The 12136-nt window shown below is 33.9% G+C and overlaps 2 protein-coding genes across 3 annotated transcripts in view; one reads left to right on the forward strand and one right to left on the reverse strand.

Annotated features, from left to right (window-relative positions):
* LOC145668637 (adhesion G protein-coupled receptor E4-like) overlaps positions 1-12136 on the forward strand; it is a 701971-nt gene that overhangs the window by 422109 nt on the left and 267726 nt on the right. The gene's annotated exons all lie outside the window — the stretch shown is intronic.
* Positions 1654-6243, reverse strand: LOC145669316 (uncharacterized). The gene is made up of 2 exons (XM_081737622.1): positions 5034-6243; positions 1654-2139 (listed from the first exon to the last, which is right to left on the reverse strand). Exons 1-2 carry the CDS (start codon positions 6193-6195, stop codon positions 2117-2119), a joined length of 1185 nt encoding a protein of 394 aa, XP_081593748.1. The 5' UTR covers positions 6196-6243; the 3' UTR covers positions 1654-2116.

Raw genomic sequence — 12136 nt, forward strand, 5'->3', positions numbered from 1 at the left:
TTAGGATACATCCCAAATGGACGAGTAAGACGTGCCCTTGTATGCTGGAGATGGTTAGTTGGGCATCTGAGCAGTAACCCTTGGCGCCGTTGAACAGCAACTAGATAGGCAGGACCAGGATCCAAGTCCTTTGGATTAGTTTGGGTTTCTGGTGTAGATTGGACTCAGCATTAGTGTGGTCATTCCATGTTATTCGGTAATAAAGTGGGAGGTGAGCTTTTTTTCCTAACTCTCGGGCGCCGTCACTGCATATGATGATAGACTCCCACTCTCTAGGTAGACTGGTACAAATTTTATTGGCATAGTTTAAGAGAATATGATAGTGTTGCTAGTATCTAACTCTTCGGTGTATTTCATCTTAAGTTACTTGACGAACTGGTCATACTGATAAGGTTATTCTAAATGTAGTTCAAGTGGTTAAGTAGCAAGGTCTACCTCGACTAGAAAAAAACATTACCAAAACAAAGAAAAAATTGTTGCATGTTTCGAAATGTCCTTCGTGGTTAAGAAATTCAAAGTTTTATATAGCCCTCCCTAATGATTTAAAGACTAAAGCTTTGGTGCACTCGATTATAGGTCCAGGGTTCCATTCTCGGAGGCAGCGCATTGAAATTTGTGTGCATTGTAACGGATGAACGATACACATATAATCTTTAAATAGCCCCCACTACCCACAGTCCTGCGAGAACGGACGTCACCCCACTTCCCCCTTTAGAATACAAGAATTTTTAAAAGGAGAGAGAAAGGAGAATTCCACTCCCCCACGGCTGAGAATAATGACGACGTGAAGAGTGAGGTTCAATACTGGAAAAGGCTTATACTGTATGCAAAAATATCACTATTAAGATAATCAGGAATTTGTCTACAACTACTTGAAAAATGTAAAAGTTTTCTAACAAAATGGAAAATTTTATTATAACAATCCGAAACGTGTTATATAAATAGTAATATAGAAAACATTCAACAATTTTAACAAGTAATAATATCATTAATCGAAATCGCCGTTAGCAAGTAACATTTTTCCCAAAAGGATTTTTTTTTTTCCAAGTAACAAAATTTTTCTGAAGTATTATTATAACCAATCGTAAATCCAAATATAGAATTTAGAAACCTATACAACAATATCATCAAAATGTATGGAACTCGAAGTTACTGCAAAGTGGCTTTCTTTGGAATGAAAATGTGGGAGGAAATGATTTCTTAAATATGGGTCAAAATGCATGAATTACGAGCAATAGCTCAACTGTAATTCTATAAAATCCTTTCTTTTTTCTTTCCTTTTTCAAAGCGGACCTAAGACATAAATCATTCATTTGAAGTCTCCACTAGCCTTAATATTTTCCGTAATTTCAATATATTAAACTTCCTGACTAGCGACTTTACTTTAGTTTTATCAAGGAAAACAAGAATCAACATGTTTTAACTGAAGGCATAACTCTGCCTACACAAAACCAGTAACATGAACTATTCAGTTAACTATTTTTACTTTCTTACTTTTCCTTTCGCAATATTTTTAGAAATATATGCTTCCAAAATATATTGAATAATAATAATGCTTCTAAATAATAACCATAGTCAGGAATTGTTATAGATTTCAAAAGAAATTAACTAAACTAAACGATTATACGGAAAGAATATAATTTTTAACGACCCATTTTTTTTTCATTCAGAGGACCTATCACTCTTACCTCATTTTATGCACTGCGAAGCGCTTCAGTCTTAAAGCCAGAACCTCGGCTGCAACGTGACGTCATCCCGATCGACGACTCACGCAATCTAACCGAAGGTTAAGCAGTGCTTCCAACTCCAAGAGAAATAACCGACTTAACAGTAAACTGGAGTTTCATCTCACAAAATTTCCTTTTACAAAATTTCATTTTATTATGAAACTTGGGTGGGTTACATAATATCCGAGGGTCGGTCAAAAAAAAATTCCTAACCATAACAAATCCCAAGTTGAATAATAAAATAATTTCAATACATTACCAAATCTTCCATAAATATTCAAATGCTAACGCCTTCTTTACAAACTTCTACTGTAAATTTTTCCAATTCCTTACACAACATACACAAATGATGATGATGAGGTATTTACAAAATGAAAAGGGTTGACCTCTCACTTTCTCGGACGAGGCATTCCTGCAGGAATAAAAAAATATACAACACACAAAATTTTGTTCGAACAAACATCCTAAAATATATAAATATATATATATATAAGTACAATATTAATAATTTAGTTAACCTCAATTCTCACATCAAATCATCATTTTTTTTCGTGTTACCTTATGGATTAGATTGATTAACTTGTCTCGGTGGAAAATATTTCTTACAAAAACGAACATGGCGTTTTATATGAACATATGGTCTTTCAATATTTTCTAGCCAAACTGTATTTGGTGTCGGTTTAGAAATAAGGCGGTATGGGCCTTCCCACTGAGGGGCGATTTTTGGATTGAAATGTTTCTCTGCTGAAATTTTCATGAACCTTTTAACCAATACTAAATCATCAATATTTAAATTAACAGGATTATGTTTTTGACTATATACTTTCGCACTATGTTTCCAAGCGCGTTCAATATTATTATTTATATTAACTAATTTTTGCTCTTTATCCTGGTCATCGTCTAAAAGATCTAAATCCATTAACCATTTAACATCTAATGGATGGTAAAATTTCCGTCCCATATAAAGTTCACATGGACTGGTCCCAGTAGTTTCATTCATACTTATGTTAATAGTAAAAGCAATTTTAGATAGTAATTGGGCCCAATTCTGTTGAGACTTATCAACATAAATACGAATTAAATTTTTAACCGATCTCACCGTACGTTCGGCTCTGTTCGATTGTGGGTTATATGGGGAGAATTTTACACTCTGTATACCATAGCTATACAAGAATTTCAAGAAGTAATCACTCACGAAATAAGAAGCGCCATCACTTAGGACTTTACCAGGAAAGCCGTATCGAAGAAATAATTCCTGTAACTTATTGCAGATGATTTTTGAGGTTAGTCGTCTTAAAGGTTCTAAAAAGACAAAGCGACTATAGGCGTCAGTGACAATTAAAATATATTCAAATCCAGAACTACTAGGCAATTTCCCCGCAATATCAATAAACCAAGTATAATTTGGGTGCAGTACCTTTTTTGTAAAATATTGACCCATTGGTTTTCGATTGGAATCTTTACAGGTTTGGCACAAATGACAAGATTGTATAAAATTCTTAATGTCAGAATATAAAGTAGGCCAGGTATACTTTTCAGCGACCTTAGCAATGGTTTTTCGATATCCCATATGCCCACCATGAATTATTGGACAATGAGAATACTCAATAATCGACTGAATTAAAGAATTAGGTATTACAATTCTAAATCCATTATTCCCTTTACCTTTTGTCTTTTTGAACAAGATCTTATTTCTTAATACATACGGAGGAACTTCTTCCTTTCGCTCTAACCTATTGATAATCTCTCTTAATTCAGGATCCTTCCTCTGGTGATCTGTAAGAGGTACATTAAACACAGGATTTTGCCAAAAATTAATGAAAGACAAGTTTACTGTTTTATTATGATCTTTTACGACTTCCATTGTATTATCGTCTTTTATATAGAATTCTAGATGGTTTCCAACCCTTGAAAGGAAATCGGCTATACTATTTATTTTTGATCTTACATGGACTATACGAAATTTAAACCTCGAGATTTTCTCTAACATAGTTCCATATCTCCTTTGTCTTTTATGGTTATTAAGTAACCAAGTTAAACTCTTACTATCAGTATATACTACAAAGGGATTTGCCAAATAATATTCAAATTTTTCCAAAGATAAAGAAAGAGCCTTAAGTTCTAATTCGTATATATTTTTACTCCAATCAGATTGTGGAATTGCCCGACTAAACATAGATACAGGTCTAAGATTCCCTTCCGAATCATATTGGCTGAGAACCCCAGAAAAATGACGCAAAGAGCTATCACAATGTATTACGAAGTTGGAATTCATATCTGGGACTTTCAAAATGACCTGACTACAAAAGGCATCCTTTAATTTTTGTAGGGCTTCATCATGAGCTTTAGTCCATTTAAAAGGCTTTTTTACAGATCTTAATTCTTGAAGGGGGGCAATCAACTCTGAATACCCATAAATAAATTTTGAATAGAACGAGAAAAATGAACATATTCTGTTCACTCCTTTTCTATTCTTTGGTTTAGGTATCTCCTGGATAGCTTTAATTCTCTCAGGGTCTATTGACATGTTGCCATTTTCAAAACGAAACCCTAAATATTTAATACTAGTTTGAAATAGACAGGACTTCTTTTCCGATATAGTAATTCCCCAATTTCTTAGTCGAGATAATACCTCCTCTAATAGAGCTTTATGACTCTCAATATCTTTGCTAAATAAAATTATGTCATCAAAATATATCTCTAAATTCTTACCAATTAACCCTTCAAAGACTTTTGACATCAAATTACTTAAAACAAAAGGTGATAACACTAATCCCATTGGTACCGATTTATATCGATAGATTTTATTTTTTGTCACAAAAGCAGTAATATTTCTACTCTCTTCAGACAGAGGAATTTGATGAAAACAGGATTTACAATCAAGTTTTGAAAAGATATTATTGTCCGAAATACTAGATATTACATTCTCCATGTTAGGAGAAGGATAGCTGTTTACCATAACCCTTTTGTTCACCTCTCCGTATGAAATTACAAGCCGCCTGCTTCCGTCTGAATTTGTTACTAGAAAGCAGGGTGATGTGTAGGGAGAATAATCTACTTCCTCTATAATATCGTCTTTTAAAAGCTGGGCAATAAAAGAATCTAATTCCTTTTGCTTATGCGTTGGAAGCTGATAAGGTTGCAATCGAATGGGAGTTTTATCGGCAAGTTCAATTTTGTAAGTGAAATTTTTTACTCTACCAATTTTGTTTCCAATAACATCAGAATATGAAGTTAACAAGTTATTAACATATTCCTGTAAATTAGAATCACATAGTAATAATTGATCAGGAACCGTATAATTACCTTGAGATTCCTCCGGTTTAGTCTCCGGTGGATGCAATATGGACTGATCAAAAACGAATTCCACTCCTGGGTCAAACGTGGTATTAACTCCGCTGTCTCTGGTTACTGATGTCGATGGAGTCAAAATCTGATGAGAATTACCAAAAGATCTAGGTTGAGGTGTAGCTTTCGGACAACCAAGGTCGCATGGCGGCTGCTTTCCACTCACCCCATTCCTAGAAGTATATGCAGAAGCGAGAGAAGTCTGGACACACAAAAGTTCATCAGCTCGGATCATAGGAACCACTAACTTCCGAGCTTTTATATTATATAAATTACAAGCAATGTCTATTATGGCGTTGTATTTTGTATGAAAGTCATTTCCAAGCAGAAGATCAAACTCATTAGAGTCCACAATGAAAAAAATTTCACTAAACTGATGTCTTCCAATTTTAAAATATAGTCTTACTCTCATATCCACTGTAACTTGTACATTTCCTAAGCCTATAGTCTGAACGTTCACCTTTTCTGTTTTTATTTTACATTTTTTTCTAAGTTCATCATAAAGATGTCGAGCCAAATAAGAGTTCGTACTCCCAGTATCAATTAAGCACTTAAAACGCATACCCGCAATATAAACAGAAATCGCCAACAGTTTTTTCAATTCACTATCATTCTGATTTACATCTGAGTTATTTTGAGTTAAGTACTGAGATTCTAAATTATGGTTATGAGAAAATTCCGCCTTATCAAGATTTTTATAGTTAGATGGTAAAGAATACATAGCTGGAGAAACTAAAGTTTTATGTAAATTTCTTGGTTCACGAGATTGCAACACTACTTGCTGTTTTGTGTTCTTCGCTCCGATAAAGGAAGATGATTTACGGGGTGGTACCAAGTCCCGTACGCTACTACCTTGATTACGTAATTTATAATAATCTTTCCTATACCTATGCAAAGCATCATAGTGTTCTGCAGCTAAATACAATTGATTTAAATCGATAGGCATACCTCTTTCAGCTAGAAATTGATGGGCAGAAGGCGTTACCATATTAGTAATTAAACTACAAATGGTGGCTTCATCAAAGGACATATCAAGTACGTGAATAATCGATAATTTATTATCTACGAACTCATATAATGATTGCTCCTCCCGCATGGGAACGTAGAAAAATAGTCGCATGAATTGTGTTCTACCAATAGTGGAAATAAATCGCACCACTAAATGTCTACAAACTGTTTGCCAAGAGGAAGTGTCCCCAATAAACGATTGTATAACTTCTTGCATTTCTCCTTTTGTACGAGAAAGACAAGCTACCAACACAAGATCTAAAGTCAAACCCTTACCTCTGACAATACTATCAAGTTTTAATAAAAACTGAAATGTAGACTCAGTATTGGTACCATCTATTATAGGTAGACTATTAATATCATGCAACAAAGATTTATAGATTCCTTCCGAAGCAAATTTCTCAAAATTTAAATTTAATGAAGCTGCCATATTAAATGGTCGGTCTCTATATTTATTTTGAAAGCTCAGACTCCCTCCTGCTCTTAAATTAGGCGAGGAATTCGCAAACTGTGTACTGTGTCCCACATTACTTTGTGGATCCACGTTATAATTTTGATCCTGAAATGGTCTACTTTGACCACCTAGTAAAGGTTCGTGAGGATTCACTTGAATATGGGCTGAAGGCCTTAAATGATCAAACATAGGATTACTAAATTCATAAGAATATCCAAGAAATTCATCCCCACTAGAACTTGAAGAATCCGAAAATCTAGACTTTACATGCGTCTCCTTTGACTGTGCCATCCTTACAAGCACACCACAAAATATTAAGCTCAAAGAAACCAAAAGGATAATTACTATTAATTTTACAACCTTATCAATAATTATCTGCTTATTACACAATGACCTACTAAACCATAAATTTTGTATCCGACCCCGGCAACACTGTATTAAATATTTTACTTTAACATTCATATACAACATTTATATTACTCAACAAGAAAGGCATAGAATAATGAAATATATTATTAAATTTAGAGGTTAATTTGACCAAAGAAATACACACAAATTTTTGAATATAAAGGGGAACACCTTTTGCTGGACCTCCCCGAGCCGGACCTTGAAGCCAGCATAAATTTTGCCTTTCCAGGGCAGTGTATAAAATTTATTTTTTATTTAAAAATTATATATGTAACGGATGAACGATACACATATAATCTTTAAATAGCCCCCACTACCCACAGTCCTGCGAGAACGGACGTCACCCCACTTCCCCCTTTAGAATACAAGAATTTTTAAAAGGAGAGAGAAAGGAGAATTCCACTCCCCCACGGCTGAGAATAATGACGACGTGAAGAGTGAGGTTCAATACTGGAAAAGGCTTATACTGTATGCAAAAATATCACTATTAAGATAATCAGGAATTTGTCTACAACTACTTGAAAAATGTAAAAGTTTTCTAACAAAATGGAAAATTTTATTATAACAATCCGAAACGTGTTATATAAATAGTAATATAGAAAACATTCAACAATTTTAACAAGTAATAATATCATTAATCGAAATCGCCGTTAGCAAGTAACATTTTTCCCAAAAGGATTTTTTTTTTCCAAGTAACAAAATTTTTCTGAAGTATTATTATAACCAATCGTAAATCCAAATATAGAATTTAGAAACCTATACAACAATATCATCAAAATGTATGGAACTCGAAGTTACTGCAAAGTGGCTTTCTTTGGAATGAAAATGTGGGAGGAAATGATTTCTTAAATATGGGTCAAAATGCATGAATTACGAGCAATAGCTCAACTGTAATTCTATAAAATCCTTTCTTTTTTCTTTCCTTTTTCAAAGCGGACCTAAGACATAAATCATTCATTTGAAGTCTCCACTAGCCTTAATATTTTCCGTAATTTCAATATATTAAACTTCCTGACTAGCGACTTTACTTTAGTTTTATCAAGGAAAACAAGAATCAACATGTTTTAACTGAAGGCATAACTCTGCCTACACAAAACCAGTAACATGAACTATTCAGTTAACTATTTTTACTTTCTTACTTTTCCGTTCGCAATATTTTTAGAAATATATGCTTCCAAAATATATTGAATAATAATAATGCTTCTAAATAATAACCATAGTCAGGAATTGTTATAGATTTCAAAAGAAATTAACTAAACTAAACGATTATACGGAAAGAATATAATTTTTAACGACCCATTTTTTTTTTTCATTCAGAGGACCTATCACTCTTACCTCATTTTATGCACTGCGAAGCGCTTCAGTCTTAAAGCCAGAACCTCGGCTGCAACGTGACGTCATCCCGATCGACGACTCACGCAATCTAACCGAAGGTTAAGCAGTGCTTCCAACTCCAAGAGAAATAACCGACTTAACAGTAAACTGGAGTTTCATCTCACAAAATTTCCTTTTACAAAATTTCATTTTATTATGAAACTTGGGTGGGTTACAGCATCACGGTGGTTTGAATGCCCCCTTCAGATGTAGGTCTGCGTTCCATGTAGCTTGTATGTTATTGTGCATGGAATTTGTAACCAAACCTTCTGGCATGTTATTTTATATGAGTTTGTACTTACTGTATCATACAAAAAAACATAAATGCAATGTGAATATAAATATTTTAAACGTTGTTAGTAACTAACCACTTTCATTAATTTGGTACTCTTCTGTACAACAAGTTAACAGATTAGCGAGAGTATAGTATATTCCTGCGACGTAAGTACTCAATGTTATAATATAACGAGAAGCCAGATTATTGACAGGTAGCTTGTTGATAAGCATGTCTAATTATAGGTAATGATTTATCTCCCAACAGAACCATACTGAACTCCTGCCGAAAGATTCCGGCTATATTGAGTTCTGAAACACGCTTTAAAACTTCCCTTAAAGATAAAATGGAAATCAGACTTAAAGTAATTGCGAGACTTGTTCTGCTCCTCCTTAGGACATTATTCATCTCCCTTCTCCCTGTTTCGAGACAACAGATGAATAAATATAACAAATAATTCAACTTAGTCGAAAAGTTAGCACACCACTCTCAAGAGAGACTATTACTTATCACATTTCTAGCTAAAACGCAATAATTTTGTCGTTTTGCATTCTTCCCTTCAGGGAAATAAGCAAACGTATTGCCACATGAAAAGACAAAAACGCTGAGGATTTGCTGGAGTTCTCCAGGGAACATGAGAAAAAGGTTTTTAAGTTGACCCGGCAGTGAAGTACTTTTATGAATATTTCATCTCGTTCAAAACTATACCGCAAGGAAAGGAACACATGCTACGTTATCACATATTCAAGAGCATTTTGAAACCACTTTCTGTGTATATATATATTACTATACTGAGTACAGTACATGGATACAAAATGTTGTAACGAAATTTGTATTGGTAAGTAAAGAGATCTGGTTTTTCTTACAGCAGATTTTCCAACACTTCATAGTTACGTTACTTGCCAATTTAATTTTTTTACGAAATGTTACAGAGTTAACAATTTCACCCAAATGTTGTTTCAAAAGTGATGTGATCGTCATTTTTAATCTAAAATTATCTTAGTAAATACATAAAGAATTACCGTACATACTACTAGTAAAAATATACACGCTTGGATAAAATGGTAATTGCGTGTTTTTATACTAATTTGATATCTACGAGCCCATCGTTTACGGAGTCTTGAGAAAAATTCATATTTATTTATATTCCAACTTGAAGGTAACTTTTTTCTTAAGACCTCATGAACGGATAACTTTAAATATATACTCACGGACTCAGCTTTCTCAAGTTAGTATCAAAAGACAATTAGAAATGTATTCAAGTGTTGGTACTTTTAACATTGACATGAACGGTATTCTTTATTAACTAACTTCCCTTATCTAAAAGTTAAAATTCAACATGTAATACGTAAAGTCAAATATAATATTCCCCTCTATAAACCTCACTTAGTACGAGCGATTCTAGATTCGATTCAAGATGGGGACACTTGGTAGAAAAATGTAACAGCTTTTTCAGACTAGCCATTCTGAGTGAGGGTTTTTCTGCTCTTTCCTCATTCACACCAGGCAAATGCCGGGATGGCATCTAACATACAGGTCGCAGGGCTCTTCCATGTTTTAGCATTCCTTTCTTCCTTTCCCCGATAGTGTTCTTGTAGAGGGATGTCATCCCTCATACGTAAAGGGCTTAAGACCACAGGTGTCAGTATTGCCCGGAAATTTAAGTAAATAAATAAAAGAAATCTCATGTTATCTCGAGATTTGACTTTCTTCTCTCCCTCTCTCTCTCTCTCTCTTTGCATACAAATACACTTCTCTGATATAAGTAAACAAATATAAAATCTAAAAAATGTTTTTGTATAAATCTAATTTCCTTGCATAACTTACATAATACAATGGCACAATGATAGTAGAAAATTCTTTTTTTATGAATAAATGAAAAAGAAATAAGAACTTAAGACTGGTCAGTTATAATCACAATAATGGGATCAAAATAACATGCACAAAATAGTCTTAACACATTTTTTTAAAGGTAGAACTGAAATATTTTAAACTACTAATTGTTTCACCTGAGCCTTCTAGCCGGGTCAATATCAAAAGGCTACACACCAAATTGTGTGTGAGCTTATCAGTGGCGGATTCAGAAAGTGAAAATTTGAGAGGCAGCCAGAAGCCAGATTATGATAGATAAACCATTGGTTTACTATAAACTTTCAAACATATACGAATATTTTGTTTTGTTACTCAAAAAACTGAGATGTCTACCCACCTGGCCCAGAGTTAGATCCACCACTGAAGCTGAAAAACGACATTCATTATTATTGTTTGGCCTGCACCCATGAAGAAAATTAGAATAGTTCTACAAACTAAACTATGTTTATAAGTAATACATGTAATTTAGATCATTACGTGGCTCAACATGCGGTTACACATATTCTCAACTGTAAATGTGGTTATGACCCTTTTTGTATTTTCAAATAATTATATTGAAATATTACCATTTTAAAGTTGCTTTTATAATAAATTTAAATCGGCAAATTACTTATTTGCAGAACTTCCGATAGCGCAGATGGCGAGATCTATCAGCTTGATTGTTTATTATTAGGTTTTATTTGAAAATCGTATTATTTCACTTCGATTTATGATAAAGAAGGGAAAAAAAATCAAACTAGAATTTCAGTGTGAAATTTTCAACTTGACGATATTTAGTTTCTCTAATTTTTCTTATTATATTATTTTCTTTCTCTCTTTCTTCTTTATTTGTGTCATAACTTCCGTTGTATCTACTGTTCATACCCTTCCAGGGTTGAATCCAGGGGGTAGCCCGAGGGGGAATCTCCCCCCCGAAGAAAATTCATTCCTCCCCGGAGAAACACAAAAAAATTCAGTCACAAAATGTAGAAATTACTTCACCCAATTATTTGCTTTCCTTCCGTGCACGTGCGAAATCCGATCTCTCAATATACATATAAATGACGCAGACCCATTCTATATAAATATTAAACATGTAACATTTAAGATAGAATACCAAATAGTCAATAAAACTTGTAGTTCTTAACGCTATGACCGAGTTTGGCAGAACATGAAATTGTTAACTGTTGAAGAAAGGTTTGTATTTTAGTAGGTACTATACTCTCGCTCTATATTATATATTAGTAGGTAGCACTAGCACAGATTGAGATAGGAAAGGAAAGATAGGGAAGATCTTTCGATCATTCCACATGATCTCTGATGTCAGCAGACTTCAGTTCTTGAAAATGTACAGTTCTCGTATTATATGAAATAGAGCGTCTAAATCCCATTTCTCGCATCGGAAGTAACAGACATAAATTTGTTTTACGATTGTTAAAGTAAACACACCTTTCTTTAACTAAAAATAATTCAATTAAAGGGTGAGGTTCAGAGGGTGTCATTTAGAGGGATCAGGGAGGAACAGTTATCCCTCCTGGGTAAGAGATTTATATAGAATTTATCAATATGACAGTAGTATATAAGTGAAAGATTGCCATTGAAGGTGATGAAGATCTTTCTCAGTGCCGTCCCATGGGGGAGGGGCAAGCGGGGCGACGGCCCCGGGCGCCCAAGTAAGGGGCGCAAAATTAG

This window comes from Thermobia domestica, chromosome 13 (assembly GCF_964235325.1).
Source record: "Thermobia domestica chromosome 13, izTheDome1.hap1.1, whole genome shotgun sequence".
NCBI classification, from domain to species: Eukaryota; Metazoa; Arthropoda; class Insecta; order Zygentoma; family Lepismatidae; genus Thermobia; species Thermobia domestica.

What these genes read in the sequence shown, in the direction of transcription:
- LOC145669316 (XM_081737622.1), bottom strand. Translation starts at nt 6,195, where the DNA reads ATGCGACTATTTTTCTACGTTCCCATGCGGGAGGAGCAATCATTATAT. An exon ending in TAAACCGGAGGAATCTCAAG is followed by an intron (nt 2,140 to 5,033) that starts GTAATTATACGG and finishes TTATTCCTGCAG; the next exon opens with GAATGCCTCGTCCGAGAAAG.